At 30.7% G+C, this 19280-nt stretch overlaps 1 protein-coding gene across 1 annotated transcript; it reads left to right on the forward strand.

Moving 5' to 3' along the window:
* Positions 1-4769: 4769 nt before the first annotated feature.
* Positions 4770-17144, forward strand: LOC122269280 (uncharacterized). Its single transcript, XM_071180115.1, has 6 exons — positions 4770-4911; positions 7031-7132; positions 8170-8379; positions 11635-11682; positions 12398-12586; positions 16563-17144. Exons 1-6 carry the CDS (start codon positions 4878-4880, stop codon positions 16976-16978), a joined length of 999 nt encoding a protein of 332 aa, XP_071036216.1. The 5' UTR covers positions 4770-4877; the 3' UTR covers positions 16979-17144.
* Positions 17145-19280: the final 2136 nt, after the last annotated feature.

A 19280-nucleotide genomic window follows, 5' to 3' on the forward strand; every position in this document is an offset into this window, starting at 1 on the left:
AATACCTATTTAATTCATTTATAAGTCATCAGATCTTGCTAAATTGATACGTTACTTCCTTTTTAGCGTTTTATATTACTGCAACTAAGCCAGCTGTTAGTTGAAAATACGTTCACGTTATCCAGTTGTGAAAATTTGTGTTACATGTAGTATGCAGCATAGCTTATCTTATACAGTTTTAAAATTAATTTTATGCAGAAAATCAAAGATTTTAACATTTTTCTGTGTTTCTTTTTTTCCACTCTGTTTAATTTTATAATATTTTTTTCTGTTGAGTGGACATAAATGAGTCCCATAACTTCCTAAATAGTTTAGCTCCTGATAAGATTTTTCATTTAAAAAAGTTTCATTATATTTGCTGCATTCTTAGAAATTAAAGCTTTGACAAGGTAAAATTACTTTTTTTACTTTACCCTCTTTCACAAGCTTAACTATTTTAAATTAATTTCTCTAATGTTTATTTGATTTTTATGATAAAATCAAATTATCCTTTTCAGTTTTATAAAAGCATTTTTTTTCTCAACTGAACCTCTCCAAGTAAATTGCTTTGAAATTTCTTTTTCCCCTTTGTTGTGCTTCCGTGCATTTACAATGTTAATAATAACTTCATTGATTGATTTTAATTCTTGATTCTAAGTTAATATTGGATTTCATGTTACGTTTATTTAATAAACGTGGTTGAAAAAGCCTTGTTGTGTTTACCACTACTAATGTTCAATAATTTGAAAAAGGATAATAGCATAACATAAAAAAAGTAAAATATTTACCAGAGACTCCCCTCCCCGTGCAGTAAATGGTGACTGGCACACGTTAAATCTATCGGGTTACAAAGTCCTCCATGTTCCGTTAACAATTTATACCTCTGTGGGAACTGAATTGGAGACTGATCGTTCTCTGCTTCAGGTCAAAATTACAATCTGTGGATGAATAAATGAATGTAGTAACAGGTCCACCCTTTAAACGGGTGTGGCAGAATTCAAATACTTGACCATAGATGGCGCCACTGATAAGCAAGAACACTAGCACCCATTGCCTTAAAGGCTTATTACAACAACAGCAACAACAATTTATTTAATTAGAGGAGAGTCGGGTAGCCCCACCCACTTAAGGAGTATTGCTTATATTTAAAAAAGAATAGTTTAACTTAAAAAAATAAAAATTCAAAAAAACATGTTTTTCAGCTCTTTTCAAAATGTGTCGGGTAGCCCCGACCAGTTACAAAAATTATGTTTTTTGAATGTTTTTTCAGTTGTAAATGAAAATGACCAATGTATTGACAATAGATAAACCTCATTTATCATTTTTATCATAAAATTATTTTATTTATTACATATTTATATACTTTTAGGGAATTCTATCATTTAATAACAACAAATGTCATACTTTTCATTATTATTAATGTATATTAATATATTATAATATTAATATATATAATTATATTAAATATTTAAAGAGAATAATTTAATTTAATTAACAATAATTAATAACAATATTTGTTTTTCAATATAAACTTATTTGATTGATCTCTTCTTATAAACTCGTTTTAATTTGCATTTTTAAATATATAAATTTATCTTTCATATAATATTAAAACATATATTTGCTGTTAAAAATGCATATAACGATCAAATTTGCAGCAATAAAATGATAATCTTTGCAACTGTACATTTATCGACGAAATAAAATTCGGCGGTGATACCCGACATTCATGCGAGGGGGGCTACCCGAAATCCAATTTTTTTGTAAATTTGTAATTGCTAGAACAATTTTTTACATATAAACTTCATTCTTTGTGCAAATTAAACTTAAGACTACATACTTTAATGCTGTATGTATAGAAAAAATTATTTTTTTAGTATAAAAATGAAGTTTAATCGAAATATTCAACCAATTTTTCTTAATTTCATGACTACTGTATTCAACATATTTTCAAAACTATAGTTTACCATGTTAAAGCTGCATAAATACTTGAAACTTTGAAAATAATCTTTTTTTAATATAACAATTAATGTCCGATGGCCCATTGAGTTGAAGAAATATTCTATACATATGAAATTGACAGTGGGGGGGGGGGGTTACAGCTGGGCGGGGTACCCGACACTCCCCTACCTTCTAAATTTCTACTTCTTAAGAACTATTCGCTCAATTCCATTCGAATTTGGAATTTTCCTATTTAAATTTGTATACCTTACAACTCAAAATATTTTTATAAGTAAAAATATTTTAATATAAATATAATATAAATATAATTAAAATATTTTAATAAGTTAAATAATAATAAATTAATTCAATATTGAAATTACCTAATAATAAAAAATATATATTAAAATTTTAATTATAAAAAGTATATAATTCAATAAACGAGTTTTACAATTGTGTGAAAAAAATTAGAGATTGGTTTATCAGGAGCGAAATACTTTCGCCCACTCTCTTGACTGAGTGATTGGCACCACTTTTTCTAGATTGCATCTTAGTATTTTACACTCCGATTATTAAATCTGAAGTATTTAAAATATTTTACACACAGTACAGTGCGCAAGAAAACTGGACCACCATGAATAACTTTTGATCTAATGATCGAATCTTCACGTTCTAGGACACAATCTCAGTGGTTTGAGAGGATGACCACAAATAAACTAATTAATTAGTGCAGATGTTATTTTAAGTTACGAAATCAGTTACAAAAGCGTACTTTCTCTGAAAAAATGTACCTTTTTTTCGAAGAATTCGGATTCCCGACTCCGAAAAATAGGGGGTAGCCGCAATTTAGGAAATATAATTCCGATAAAATGTTTAAAAAATCATATTTTTAACATAAAATTTCTCAGGAAATATTTGACCAATTTTGCTCAAAATTTGTAATATGTTATGTAAAACTACATTCTTTAAAATGATGTATAAAAATTGTATACCTTACTATTCCATTTTTTATTTTCCGCACTGTACATCAAGCTGCTCCTTTATACTGATAACCGATACTTTTACACGTTTCTTTGTTTTCAAACTGATAAAAGTCCAATGCATAAAAGCATCTGTCTATCTGCTGAATTTTTCAACAAGACCTGAATAATTTAGAAAAAGAGGCTGATCATTATACGGTGATATATTTCTCTTGAATTATTATTATTGATTTTTATACCAATGCAGTCGTTTTAAAAGGTAATCCCTTCCACTCATTTCCACTTTTCCAATATGTGAAAATTTATTTTGCCACAAAAGAAAATTCCCCCTCCTTGGACTAGTTTATAACATATTATTAAGTACTAAATGGGATAAGGCCTCTAAAAAAATTTGCTAGTCAAAAAAAGAAAGAAATGATAGGTAATAATTTTGAGAATTTCTTATTGGAGGGATTTTTTATATTTTTAAATCTAATAAAGAGTTAAGGATAAAAGTATTTCAATGCCTATGAAGATGTAGAAATTTTCAGATACTTGTTCAAACGAGTTGCTTTCCATCTTAAAATATCGTCTTGGAAAGCCCACTTAATCCAATAGTGCTTAACCTGTAAGAAGTGATCTATGGTTAAAAAACACCTATGCAAAGAAATGATACATGCTTGCACATATCAAATGGATATTTTTTGCAATTCCTTATCACTCCTGCATTAAAAAAGCACCGTATATTTAATTTAAATCCTGTTTCCCTACTATTAAAAATTTCTCAGAAAAATGGATAAATAACAATTTATTTAATTTTTATTTTACCACATTCAAATAAGACAGTCAAGTAACCATAAATAAGATGGTATTCAAATTGTCAACTGTAAAAAAAAAAAATGTTTATTAACTGTTTTCCTCTAATACGGTTAAACAACCAGAATTTTATCGCACCAACTAAACCCACCTATTAAGGCCCATTAGTTTTTGCTATTGCGTACATGTTATAGCCTAGAGGGCCAATCTATTAAAGTCATGACAGACAGAATTGGAATTCGAGTCACAGCGGTGACACCACAATATTTCCTTCATTCTCTACAACACGTGAAAAGTTTCCAGTCTCTTGCACTCTCCAATGCATTTACTAACTAGAAACCTAGCTCTTACGTCCGGTTAAATTTCCTTCGTACTGTTTTGAAACCATACTAGTTGTAAATGGTTAAAAACAGTATAGTTTTGTATTCATGGTTTTATAACCATACTTGTTGTTAACGGTTTCAAAACTGTAAAGGTAAAAAATGTTCTTTACCGTAAACTTCACGGCTAATCGGATGGACAGACTGCAACCGGTTATTTTACCGTAATTTTAAGAGAGAAAATTCTATCAGTGCATTTAAATATATTATTAGTATGTGTTGTAGATATAACTATCTTGTTTCCGTAAAATAAACTGTTATAATAAAACACTTGTGCTACCACTTTTGCTTTATTTGAAATAAAGCGAACGTATTTTTATCTATGACGTCAGGCACAAAATGATTAAACAAATGAGTTCCTTTGTCTTTTATTCTTATAGCTCAATGGAGGGGCTTAAATATCAGGTATTGATTGTTCATTTAGAATATAGTAGCGGAAGATCCTGTAAATCTTACTTTGTAAATCTTGATTACTAAAAGAAATTAGAAACCGTATAACAATGTATTTGTTCCACAATGATAAATATTTCCAGATATACATAATAAAATTAAAGTATTTTTTTATTATATTACACATTAAATTATGATGGCAAGAAATTTATGAGAATCAGAATCTTTTTAATTATGGAATAAAATTATAAATCTATATATGTTCAAAGTCCTCCAATCTCACAATGTTTTATCTTTCTGATTAAATATTGATATTTATTTTTGAATCTGTGTGCCATATGGTTTGATTTTCACGCGATAAAATGTAAATGTCTTCACTTTCGAATCGGCAACGTTAGAATAAATTTAAAAAATGTGGTTTCAGGGCTTACAAAAATGTCAAATTAGTAAGTTTTTACGTTCTTTTCTTTTGAAGTATCCGATATAAGAACTTTATTTATAATTACAACTAAAATATATAAAACCTACTGAATACAATGCTGTAGAATATATTGTGGCATTAGTATGATACCTTAACACTTTGATTTTGAAAAACTAAATTAAAGCGTTTTGGAACTAATTACTCAGATTATTTCGATGTAATTTAGATTATTTTTCTCGTTTTGAACAATTTATACAGTTTAAAGTATAGGTTAAAATATGAATTCACGGCCATATTTTGATCAAAAATAAGTATATGGCATAAATACAAGGACATTTACTTTGACGAACTTATCATTCGATTTTTTTTTATTTCAAATCCTAAACTTGTGTTGCATTTTACGATATAATGATAGTTCATGAACAGTAATTTTAAAGCATATTTTCGAGTCATGAATTTGCTTTTCTCCAGTAATGTTAGGTCATCAATAAAAAAAAAAACGAAAAAAAATCTATAATTTTTCGCTTAATAAAATGCTTTGATTAAGGACAGAAAATAACTGCCCTAATGACGCTCGACAATAAACCTCAAAATTCCGCAGAAAATATTTGACTCTTTCTATTATTTTAGTATGCAAAAATGTATTCCATAAAGAAAAACTCCTAAATATGCATTTTCAGAAACATTGAGAAAAAAAAAGAATTGAAATCATTGTGTGTGTGCACATTTAGTGTATTAATATTTAAATCTAAAAAACCACTTTTGAGGGAAGGAAGAATAAAAACACCAAAAACTGACAGCAGTTAGTAAGCGAGTAAAGGGTGACCACTTTAATCAGCCTGCGAAGGGATCGAGAGTGTGCGGTATAGGTACTCATTGAACTGTTATATCGTAACGTGCGACCGTGGTATCCTAATGCTTAGAGCATACTGTGGTCTGGAGGGACTGCTGTTTGATTTTTGATGCTTCTAGGACCCATTAAGTACGTGCGATATAAGCGATCGCAAAATCTGTGGAATCGAATGTCCTGTTGTCGGTCTCTAAACAGTATCACAAGTAAAGGGATTTGGAAAAAAAATTCTTCTCATTCAGATCTACGTCTGAATTGAGGAAGTGGCTTCAACAAATGAGATGCCTTCCATCTCGAGGGCTCTGAGCTGAGGCCCACTTTCACCCTAGTGGTGCTCTCTTATCCAACGAAATGCGCTCCTTCCTGACTTAATTCTCAAGAGCAACGGCTAGCGTCTTTGCTTCTCCAAGTTTCATTAGAAACAACAATATGACACGTGTTTGATTTCGTGCGCAGGTCGTCAGGCTACCAAAGAGAGGGTTCATCCTCTCTTTAACGTATCGAAATTGTGATGGCATGTCTTCGGATAATCCTCATAGATGTTTCCTAGACCTTCATGAAATTCTACTGAGACGTGAATAAAGTACTACTCTTATAATGGAACTATCTTTGTTAAAATGAAATACTATAATAATATTTGTTTATGCGCAATGTGAATGAGATAAGAAATTCTGCTAAAAATAATTTATGAGACCCATTAGCAAAAAAAAGATAGAAAATTATAAAAAACACTTCTGTAGATCACGGTGTCCATATTTAGAAATTCAGATTCTTAAATTTTTAAGTTTTTTTCTAAAATTTCAGCCAGCTTTACATTTTCTTGTCTTCTCAAAAATCCAGCAAAGATATAATTTGGTTCGTGGTGACTCTGGGGATAGAGCGTTCGTCTTATAATGAGGTGAACCAGGTTCAATCCCAGTGATGGCTGGTCGATATGAATTTCGCAATCTGCTCGCCCCGACCTTAGTTCCGACGGAAAATATCCTCAGTAGTAGACGGATTCCTCGAGCAGTCAGGCTAATGCGTGGTTTTCCTCTCTATGTAAAGCAAGTGCGGATTAGTACCACAAAAGAGTCCTCCATGAAGATACGTTTCTTCCAATACTTGATACAGGAGTTCCCTTGTCTTCTGGATTGGGTTCAAAATTGCAAGTCTACGGAGTTGAACATTAGTTGTCGTAAACCCAAAATCGGATAGGCTGTTCAATGACGGTTATAAAATAATATGAAATAAAAAGATATAATTTGATGTGTTGCTGTTTCTTTCTTTATTTGTTTATTTTATTTATTTTCAGTAATATGTCTCCTAATCGGCATTTATCTATCAAAAGTAAACACTGAAGCCTCTGTGTTAAATGATGGAACTAACTCGGATGAAGTTGTTATTCACCGAAAAGGCTTGGGTTGGAACATTTATTTAATCTATTTCTATACATTTATAAATATATTGTCAATGAAAATATAATACAGTGTTTGTGTACTCACGAATTTTTAAAATACTTACATTTTAAGATTTTTGCATTGATTATTTTTTTTTTAAATCAGAGACTTAAGCTATGTATAGAATGATTCGGAAATTTTTTTTGCACATTTTTGTTACAGCGGAAAGTTTCTAATTTTTTCTCTTTAAAATTAATAATGACTAGGTTATGGCTTAAATTAACAACAGGCTTACATTTAAATGAAATAATTCATATATTAAATGCTTTCATTCCAAGAGAACTTAAATTTTTACGTCTTGATTATTTTCATTATACGAAGAATTTTCCAAAAAATAGTTATTTTTAAGCATGGAAGTAAAAACAACTTAATTACGGTTTATTATTTTATTTATCAATTATTATTTTATTACCCATTAAAAAAATCCTGCCTGTAATATAATACATTTAAAATCAAGAATTGCAATAAGCATACGGTAAAGCTAAATCAGGAAATTGCAGAAACTTGTTTAGTACCTATTTAAAAACAATATTATGAAATATTTCGATGTAAATATATAGCCTGTAAAGAAATGTGGCTTATTACTATATTGTTTCAATCCTATTAATTTTTAATTCGATCGTTTATACATTGAAGAAGCTTTTACACTAGAGAACATTAAAAATCTTTATTTTTAGAAGCCATCATTTAAAATTTCTGGGGCAATGTACTAAACATTCGTTTAAAACATAGCTATGGAATGTATGCTAAACCTGTTTGATGTAAAATTTTATTTAACTAAAAAGGTTTTACTTTTTCGTTAAGAAAAAGACTATTCTAAAATGTTTCAATGGTTTTCCCTGTAATTTCGTAAATATGGTGATAATTTTGATTTTGTATAATGTTCTAACTGACACATAAAATTGCAAAGAGATGGAAATGTAAAAATATTCTAATCAGTTTAACGAAATGAGATAAGCGTTTTGTTCATATTATATTTAAATTTTATTCTTAGGAATCCCCAACTTGAGCACGTTCAATGGGAAAAAGAAGTTCCAGTGTCCATCGCTATTTGGAACATTTTCTGACATTGAAGATTGTTCTAAATTCTATCTTTGCGTCGCTGGAATACCTCAACGCTTGCCTTGTCCAAGAGCCAAACTGTTCGATAAGTACAGAAGAAAATGTCTTTCATTTATAGTTGCCATATGTGACAAAGGAAAAGGTATCCTTTTCATTGCTTTCAACTCTTAATATTTTGCAACACTCATTATCCTACCTATATTGTCCATATAATTTGATGCAGTTTCCATATAACATGATGCAATTGTCCAAATAACTTGATGTAATTTCAGTAGATATTGTTTAAAATGAACAACATTTTTAACGAGCCTCCATAGATCTGTCGTCAAGGCTTTGAAATGTTGTCGTGAAGAACTGGGGTTGGATTGGATGGTCCATAGATGGGCACCCATATATAGTATCCACACATGGATACTAATGGATGGGTAGAAGTTTGTCTACGAAGTAAAAGTGGTTGGCATACATTGTCGATCGCATCGTACCGTTGTTCACAAAAATGTGGAACCCTAACCTCTATAACCCCTGGACCAAAACAGCTGTTGCAGGAATAATGTTCTTCTTTTAATGAGTAGAAATATGTCCAGCATATGTCCAGAATTTGTCTTTGAATACCATTTATTTAAAATAAATAAGTAGTTTATAAAGCTTAAATATCAAAATCGAAATGAAATCCGAAACTGTAATGTATAATCAAACAGAAAAAAAGTAAAAGGAACATGAATGCTTAACAAGACTTTTTCTTAAACTCCATGCATTCGTTCTGAAGGCATGGAGCCTAAATGCGTGTAGGGTACCCCTGATGAACTCTTGTTATGCATTCATGTTTCGTTTACTTTTGTTTTGTTTACATTCTACATGTTTGGATTTAGTTTTGATTTTGGTATTTGAACTTATTTATTTTAAATTTAAATATATTACTTATATGCTCGTAGTATGCAAAAACATTTATTTGACTGTTTCAAAATTAAATTTCACCGTCATCACTAGTAGCATGACAGCCCAGTGAGAGCCAAGGATTTCCCTTAAGAAGATTTCCAAGCAACCTTGCAAGCCTGAGAGCAGAAACCTTCCAGCACAGCACCGAGGGCTGCAGATTATTAAAGCAGCTCTGCAAATTATTTTTCATCTGTGTGTTTTCTTTTTTCTTTTTAAAAAAGCAGACAAATAAATGGGGGAGAAATTAATGAGACTTATTTTTTAACATGACTAAATTTGTTTCTAATAAAAATTAAAAACCCGAATTGAGAGAATTTTTCAAAACAAAAAGTAAAGTTTTTTTTTCCTCCTGCTACTTAATTGCAAACTTAACAATATAGAGATTCATTCAATTTTTTTTTAGTATCATTGTTATTAATTATTACTTATTTAACATTAAGATAAACAATATAAAGTTTTTATGCATAATTCTTAAAGACCTTAAGTTTGCAAATTTTGATATATATATGCATGTCGGATTAATCTGAATTTTTACATTAATAATCTCAGTCTGACTGCTTTGAAATCGCAGACAAATATTAGTTTGCAAAGATAATGCAGAAGATTCACTTTGTAAATTCAAGTACAGGGCCTCTGGAGGACAATAGTCCTCTATTAAGCCGCGATGACTCAGGAAATAGAGCGTTCGCCTTCCAAGAGGTGAACCAGGTTCGAATCCCAGCAATGGATGGTTGATATGAATCGCATCCGGCCTTGACCGACCACCATGCTGACGTGATATATCCTCAGTGGTAGACGGATCATGGGAGTCCCTTTGCCGCCTGGCTGACAGTTGGTGATTCTCGTTGTCTTCCTCTCCATGTAACGCAAATGCGGGTTAGTTCCATCAAAAAGTCCTTCACTAAGGCAGATTTCTTTCAATACTTGATTCAGGAGTTCCCTTGTCTTCCGGATTGGATTCACAATTACAAGGCTACGGAGTTGAAAATTAGTGGACGTAACCCCAAAAATTGGGTTGGCTGTTCAACGACGGTTATAATTGTCCTCCGTTCCTTAACCTTTAGAGTTTTAATTCTCTCTCAGCTGCGTCAATTATTGGAACTTAGGTTTTCTTCCTCCTTGTCCTTCAGCAGGTTTAAATCATTCCTTCTGAAAACTTGAGCAGCCCAGTTTAATTTTTTTTCTTTTTTATATTTCTAATGGCAAAAGAAAATGACAAACTCTTACAAAAACAGTGAACAACAAGTAAGAGAAAAAAGTCACTATCTGATTAACAGATGTCGGGCACTCCAGTAGCGCCTCACCTCAGAGTCCCCACGCTGAGCCGAGCATCTCAATAGATGGTTCTTTTCCATAGGTTCATTATTCGAGCATAACGGGCAATTTGGGTCAGGGAAAATGCCGATGCGGCATAGGTGGTTCGCCAGGTAATCATGGCCCACCGCAAGTCTGAATTCTGCAACAGCTTTATTGCTGGGCTTATCGGCAATATCCTGTTCTAAGCTGTTCCTCCAACTTCTTGAAGAAATACAAGAAGTGAGCAACGCTTTCCAGTTTTGTCTCATAAAATGCTTGATATAGAGTTTTGCCGAATGAAAGGATTTAAGAGTGCTTGACTGTTGAAAGCCCAGTTTAATCTATTGATGCATTTTATGTCTCAGTTCAAAAAACATTTATTAATTTCCGTTCTTTACGGTCTTCTACTACACTTATTATTATTATAATTATTTTACTTAGTCTTCCTATAATATTAGTCTTGCTTCCTATAAATCTTTCGTACAAATATATTCAATTGAGACTTACCATATCTCCATGTCTCAGAACCAAAGCTATCTCATGCCGGGATTAAGCGCCTTAAATTAAAACTTTTATTTAATAATTTGATCTGTTTTAAAGCAATCTAATTTTTAAAAAAAAGAGTGGTTCAATATTTTCCCATGCATAGGATTGGTAAATATATCATTACAGTTATATTATCCATAGATAATAAATTAAAGAGCTGACTGCATGAATGTTTTCAGTAACATTTTAGAAATATTTAACTGATATTAAATAATTACAAACAAAAATAATGACAATTATAATTTGAATAAATTAGCTTTAAAGTTTATGCGTTGAACACCTAATGTTATACTTATGTTTGAACACTTTAAAAATCCACTTAAAAAGATTCTCCCATTATCTTACGATTTTGATTGCAAGAACTCTTGGTTCCATGGGTATCAGATAGTCGGAGTTCCGGTCATTTCTTTTAATCCAGCTTGTGCCTAACCTGGTATATTAAGTGCGATGATTATGCAACACCATACAGTCAACACAATACAGTTTTAATAAGATTAAAGGAGTTTTTGTTTTTAAATAAAGTTCTATAATGTTATCGTACTACATATAGTTGCAGACTATATAGTAAAGAAAAGTTTATTATTTTTGTGTTAAATTATACACAATATTCCTATTACAGGAGGAAAGGAAACAACTCATCCAGATGAAAAAATAACTACTGAAAAAGGTACCCGATAAAAATATTTTTCTTGTGTTCAGTTTCATCCCTAAGAAAATGGTATTGGATAATTCAAACAGTTATTAATCTCTACCGATTTCTTGTCAATTATTACAGAGAAAAAATATCTACATTTTGATGCTATTTAGGAACTGTATTTTGAACAAATAATTCATATAATCTCAATATTCAATAAACTGTAATCTCATACAATCTCCATTTTCCTATATTCATATAATTTTCCTATAGCTCTCTTAGATTTAAATAACTGCAAATAAGTGCAAATTTGAAGAAAAAAACTTAATTTTACATTTAACGTAGAAAAATACCGGTGCTGTATTTCCTGACCATAAATGTTAAATATAATATTTTCGAATATTCTGACCTAAATTAATACAAAATAATGAAAAAAGTATGGAAAATACGTTTCATAAAAATGTTGCGTTAAAAGGTTTACATTTTTTTAAAGTTCAATTTTAAATAAACTTCATTATTTTTGTTTATAATTATTGAAAGGAAAGAGAAAAATGCAAAAAAGAGTACATATTGCTCTAGTTCCAACACTTTTTATTCTATTATAATAACTTAAAAATCTGGATCATTATTTTTCTTCTAATTTTCCCTGTTTTTTTTCAGATTTCAAATACTTATTTTTAAAGATTTTTTACTTTCTCTCCCTTTTTACCAACGATACTAATTCTAGACAACAATTTTCCAATTATAGATCATTCATTTTTGTGCCCGAGAATGTTTGGATCATTTGATCACTCAACTGAATGTTCCAATTACTACGCATGCTCTTTCTTCATACCGGTATTAAAAACTTGCCCCAAGAGAGAACTCTTTGATGGAGTCAAGAAAGAATGCAGACCCGAAAGCGAAGTGAACTGTGGATCAAGGAACCGACCCACAAGTATGGTGACATTTTACAATCAAATAAGATTTCTGAAGACGAGATATCTAAATGAAATAGAATTTATATTTTAACTAAAAACATTATAAGATGCCCTGATCACTATCTGTTAATATTTTGTATTTGATTGCGTTTGCGTGGTTCGTATTACGAGCTCATGAAAATAATGTTGATCTAATTTTAGATAAACAACAACAAAAATAATGAATAGCGGATTAATTATTAATTATGCGTTTATTGACAACAGCGCATTGGTCTATCTCTAGACGCAATGATATCCAACAAGGAAGTAACTTTTTTCTTATAATTAATGTAGGTGGCGCTACTATTACTACATTCATACCGGCTTCAACATACCGGGCCACCTTGAAACATAGTTTCAAAATTTTCACATAAATTGACATAAAACAAAATTAAACTATACACATTTAATAAAAAGATAATTATAAAAAACTAATGCAGCATACATGAAATTAAAAAATATATATATCATAAACAGATGTATAGATTCCTTGGTATAAACCGGATAACTATAACACAAAGCAAAAATAAAAGTCTAAAATAAAGAAAGTTAATCAGTCAATAGGTAAAACTGACAGTTTGTGAATGGGTCTTTTATAAGTTCAAGTCTCAGTTTTGACACTGACCACTCTTACCTTAGCGTCAGCGCTAGGAAAAACTTCTTGTATACGCCCTAATTTCCACTTCAAAGGTGGAATATTGTCCTCTTTAATGAGAACTAAATCGTTAATTTTCAAATTAGGCTGCACTAGCAACCATTTGGGGCGCTGCTGTTAGCTGGAAATATACTCGTTAACCCATCTTTTCCAAAAATTCTGGAAACGTTTCTGAGTCAACTGCCAACGTTTTAATGGGGATATGTTTTCGCTTGGAAGGTTCTCTTCTGGTATAGAGGAAAGAGCGGTTCCCACAAGGAAATGTCCTGGGGTAAGTGCTGAAAGCTCAGCGGGATCGTCCGATACTGGACACAAAGGACGAGAGTTCAAGCAGGATTCAATTTGTGCAGTAAGAGTTAAAAACTCTTCAAGGGTCAATTTATGATCACCTATTGTTCTTTTCAAATGCGATTTTGCGGATTTCACAGCAGCTTCCCAAATTCCTCCAAAGTGAGGTGCTGAAGGTGGGTTAAAGTGCCATTTAATTTGCTCATCGGCAAAATACTGATGGATGGATTCTTCTTTTTGAAGAGATTTAACTACTCGATTAATTTCCTTATTTGCAGCAACAAAATTTGAACCACAGTCTGAAAATAATTCATTTGGTTTTCCTCTTCGCGCAACAAATCTTTTTAGAGCTGCAATAAATGATTCAGCGGTTAAATTTCCAACAACTTCGATGTGNAGAATACATTAACACCGCATAGAATATCAATATCTCCTGATTTCCAAAAATATGGGTCAGCTAGTACGAGATCTTGATATTTTTTAGACAAATCAATTGGAATGGAAGATTTTGGTATTTTCCCGCAAATTTTATCAATAACATATGCGGATGTAGAGAATCTTAAATTATCATTAAAATGAGGCGAAAATAATAAATCTACTTGTCCATTACTCGAAGTATTACAAGTTCCTAAACAAGAAATAGATATTTGAGCGGGATTAATTTTTAATTTTAACTGGCTGGCACATTCGCGAGTAATAAAGTTTTTCTCAGATCCCGAGTCTAAGAGGATTCGACAATTAATGGATTCGTTTTGAGAATTTATAACCTTGACTATAGCAGTGCATAAAAGAACTGAAGAATTCCTTTGATTTATGTTATCGCCTAATTGCTCACTATTCGAATAATTTGCAAAAACTGTAGACGAAACTTCATTAATAGGCGCGGCTGATGGCGTCGTTGAATTCTGTTCATCTGCTCTGGGTATAAATTCAGGGGCACTTAAAGAGGGAAAAAAGGGTTTCGGTTTCTCATCTCTATGCAAAGAGCTGTGATGTCTGCGATTGCACTTAAAACAGGTGTTAGAAGATTTACATTTTTTTATAGTGTGAATTCCTGATAAACAGTTATAACAAAGATTATTATTTTTAACGAAATCAATCTTTTGCTGAACTGGTAAATTACAAAATTTCGAACACTTTGAAATATAATGATTATCTTTACAATATGCACATATAGAAAGCGAAACAAAAGAATTCACTTTAGCATTAATAGGTTTTTGAAAAAAAAACCCGAAATTTTAAAAAAACCCGAAACCCCACCCAATTTTTTCCCAGCTGGTTAGTGATCTAAAGAGTTTTCTTTAAGGACAGCGGTAATGGTTGCACACTTATGAAGAAAATAGCCTGAAAAAGTGACAATTTCTTATTCAAGAAAAGGAGACAAAATTAAGTACATGTACAATATCTGCATTCATTTTTAATTTTTTGATAAATATTTAGCTTTCACCTTTGATTAGTGCTGACATCTAGTTTAAAATAAACTATCTCTAGAGACATTAGAAATAGTCTGGTACTGCCATCTGGTGAGCTAAATAAACATTCCGGGTGTAAAAATAATATTTTTGGCACGTTAAATCATAATTGTTAATTTTAAACACTGCTGCCCAGAAATACCACGGGCACAAGAAATAGACGCCAAAATTCACCTCGTCATTTTGACAGGAGTGAGAAGGAAGAAGCTAATAGTAAATTTTAGAATCCTCATCGAAAATTTAAAAAAACGTATACGCATGGTGGGTCGTAAGACAATATTTAAGGAAAGAAAAAAAAACATTAATAAAATTAGACAAATTGCCATTGTGGGAATTAAATGTAATACACAAAAATATTTAATACAAAATTTTATAATATCATAGTAGATTTAATTGGAGGCTGAAACTTGAAGTTGTTTCCAGTAATCATTTTCAACTTCTCTCTGTTTCCTAGAGCGATTAAACCTGCCTTTTTGTTTATTACATGTGCTAATTGTGATTTGTCAGGTTTCGAGTTTTTACTTTTAATTTTATAAAATATTAATTTACTGCCCCTAATTGTATGCTCTTTTGTTTTCATCTTTGGTTTGCATATTATGAATGCATTGTAAAGGTGGATTTTACTGGACATTTTAGAGTTCTTGCGCCGTTTACACTTTTTCTTCCCTGAAAACTCTGCTATTGATGAAGTCAGGTTAGCATGTATTAGAAAAATACAGCTTTCAAGAAATTCAACTTCAACCTTAATTCGGTTCTTCACGTTTTTCATCTCTACTTTCTTACTAGGCATAGATTTATTTCATTTTTCATATCTTATTTCACTTGCAGTTGTCTCAAAAAATAAAATTTTGTCTCAAACAAAAAATAATTTTAATGAATGACAATTTGTTTCCTTCCATTGCCCAAAATTGCTAAAACCTGTGAAATATTTATTGGAAATGTATGAAAACTAAAAATTAGGAGACAAAACAATAAAAATCATGGAGCCAGAGATTACGATGGTGGACGAAGGTCGCAAAACGAGGAGAAAATTTTACCTCCTTCAACCTCCGCGTTTTTTTTCCATTAGCAATAGTGCTTTTGCTTATCCCAAACCTGTTATATTTTTATCCTTTACGTGTTATTCATCTTAAGAATAAGTGCTCGAAACATACCAATTGTTCTTCTTTTTATGCATGTCTTTAAGCTTTTATTAGTTTAAATTTGGCAGAGTATTTTTAAACTTGTTGCTTATTTTCGTAACATTAGGCTGCTATTATATGTGAAATCACTTAGGTTATTTCTCATTATATTTCTCTGATGAGAAATGTTTCTTCACTGAAAAACAAAGAAAAAAAACGTATGATTCTATGCGAAAAACCAAACAAATCTTCCCCTGAACCCTTAAGGGATTAAAGTATAAACGAAGAAAACTTTTCAAATTGCGAAGTTAGAAATTCAGGAAACAGGCATTATGAAAACGTTGTTCCTAAGATTGTTTAAAAAAATAAAATTTTTCAAATAACTTTAAAATTGTTTTTTTAACAATTCTCATTCCAGGTGAAACTACTCCTTTCACCAAGCCATTAAGTTCAGAGCCTACAACTCCAGAACCCACTTCTCGTAAGCCAACTACTCCAGAGCTCTCTACTACAGAGCCTTCTACTCTAGAGCCCTCTACGTTAGAGCCCTCTACTCCAGAGCCTACAACTCCTGAGATAACTACTCCATTGTTAACAACAACCGAAGAACAAACACCACCTGACCATAATTGTGATGAAGATGATCTTGATTGTATAATCACTGAAACTGGAGAAATCCCCAGTTGGTTCAAATGTCCAGTGGAACTCGGCTCTCATCGTCATCCTAGCAGCAAAAAACTCTTCATTTTTTGCATTAATTGGAAACCATCCGTGAAGAAATGTGGACAGGACTTGATTTACTCACAGGAAGTGGAAACTTGCGTTCCACCTTAAAATATACCGTTACACAAACAGAAAGACACTTAAAATTTACATTCTCTGAACATTATTAATTGCTGCATTTATCCGTTGGAATACTTAGTTCAATAATGAATCATTATTAAAAATCATTAACAAAATCAGAAGGTTAATAGAATTTTTTATTAAACTTTACTTCAAATTTTTAAATAAGATTGAATGCTAAAATTATTTAACCGGAAAAGTTTGAGAACTGGGTCGGATATTGACATTGTTGCTTATAAATATTGTAATAAAACTGTCTCATAAAAAATACTTTGTAGAACTCGAAATAAAAAAGATTTTAAAAAATAAATGTTTTCATTTAAAAAATGACATAAAACAAATCTAAATTAGAAAACCCTAAACCTTTTTATTTAATAAGAAAATACATGTTTTGACCAATGATACAGAAAAATAGTTATTTACAAATTATAGTGTTGTATATAATTTATATATGTGTATTAATGTAAATTATAAATATAATATGCTGATTATAAATATGCTGGCAACTAAATCACCACCGTTTTTTTTCTCCAATATTTAGTTTTCGTTTTTATCAATAGTTTTTGCTTTATGGTCTATGGTTCTTACAAAGCATTGAGGGGTAGCTGTAATGAAAGCATTGCATATTGAAGAAAGCATTCCATATTCTTTTGCTGTTAAACGTGAATTTTCGTGCAAATGTTGATTTTATCACTCTTCGTCAAACTCAACTGGATGACACGAACTAGGTGCGTCTTTGTCAAAATTCTCCTCTTTAAGCTTGGAATACCAATCAATAGTGGTTCTTTTAGTTATGACACTCTTCCCAAACAAAGCACAAAAGTTGCGAACAGCCTTTGATTAAACTCGAAAGGAAAGGGCTCCAAATTTATACATTTTTCTAAACTTTATATTCCATTTTAAAGATTTGAAAATTAGATTAAGCTTATTTAAACAAAGAAAATAGTTGGAGAATAAAACATCCGTTTTCGAATATTATAAAACATTATATCCATGCCAAAAATATATAATGACTAAATGAATGTTAAAATTTAAGAAAAAAGAAATGGTGAGAATCTAGTTTCTAACACAATAATATGCTTAAAATATTCTATTTTTAAATGATATTATATTAAGTCCAAATGTATTTAAGATGTTTTACTTTTTTAATATTAGGTACTTGATGAAATAAACCTTCAAAGTATGATGAAAGTGCTTCGTCTGTAAAAACTATTTATTAACAGAATTTATACTGTAAATAATATCGATATACCTTTTTAATTGGAAAGATTTTGCACTATCATAAATTAAAACTATCATTTCTGATTATGCAGAAATGCTTGATCTGTATTTTGTTATTTTTGACAATCACAACAGTTTGATAAAACATGAACTTCTTTAACGACATTTTTTTTCCTCATTTTTTCTGCCATCTCGTTGCATTCTAAAAGTTATTTGACTTTTTTTCTGATTTTAAAACCTTTTGCATTGTATGACGAGATGGTACAGGGGTCCGTACATTCGGCCAGTTTTCTGGGTTTGGATTCTAGCAATGACTGCCATCAAGAATAATTTGTATTAACGAATAATTTTTTTGTGAAATGAGAATATAATATGCAGTAAAAAAAGTTCAAAAACCATGCAATTATGTAAAATTATATGACATTAAATTTAAACCGAAGTTTGAAATTTAATTTATGCTTTGCTTAAATTTTCAAAATGAATACGTGAATATCAAATTATTATTTTTTTACTTTTATTAATAATGAAGTGTAGAAAACATTCCGAAACCAATTCTCTAACTCATACGAAAATATTTTGAAACATAAAATGTGGCAAAAAAATGACTCTGTTTTAAATCAGATTTAAATATTTCAAACTTTAAAACGCACCATAGAGAAAATTAACTTGCTCTTTAGTTTTGAAAAGTATATAAATAGTATTAAACAGTTATGAATAAGTAAAATATTAGATTGAAGGTCTACCATAATCTCATGATGTTCTATTTCTTCTTTTTCATCTTCTTTTTCTATGTCACTATAGCCTACATCGGGCCTGAATTTCAGCGCTTAGACATGAATTTTTAGATTCTATTTTCCATCATTTTTAAGTCTTTTGTTATGTCATTTATGTCATTTTGGATTTTGGATTTTCCTTTGGGTCTTGAGTTCATAGGTTTCCAATTAAAAAGTTTCTCAGTACCAATTTTCGTTTATTCTTAAAGTGGTCCGGGATGCACTTTTGAAATTTCTTTAAAAACACATGCATTTGCTTGAAATTTTCTGCTCTGTCTCATCATATGATAAGTATATTC

The sequence above is a fragment of the Parasteatoda tepidariorum genome, chromosome 4 (genome assembly GCF_043381705.1).
Source record: "Parasteatoda tepidariorum isolate YZ-2023 chromosome 4, CAS_Ptep_4.0, whole genome shotgun sequence".
Classification (NCBI taxonomy): Eukaryota; Metazoa; Arthropoda; class Arachnida; order Araneae; family Theridiidae; genus Parasteatoda; species Parasteatoda tepidariorum.

Bases quoted from the DNA above. Each gene is read 5' to 3' on its own strand.
- LOC122269280 (XM_071180115.1), top strand. From the start codon at position 4,878: ATGTGGTTTCAGGGCTTACAAAAATGTCAAATTA. The intron at 7,133-8,169 runs GCTTGGGTTGGA...TTTTATTCTTAG, and splicing joins AGTTGTTATTCACCGAAAAG to GAATCCCCAACTTGAGCACG. The intron at 8,380-11,634 runs GTATCCTTTTCA...TTCCTATTACAG, and splicing joins CATATGTGACAAAGGAAAAG to GAGGAAAGGAAACAACTCAT.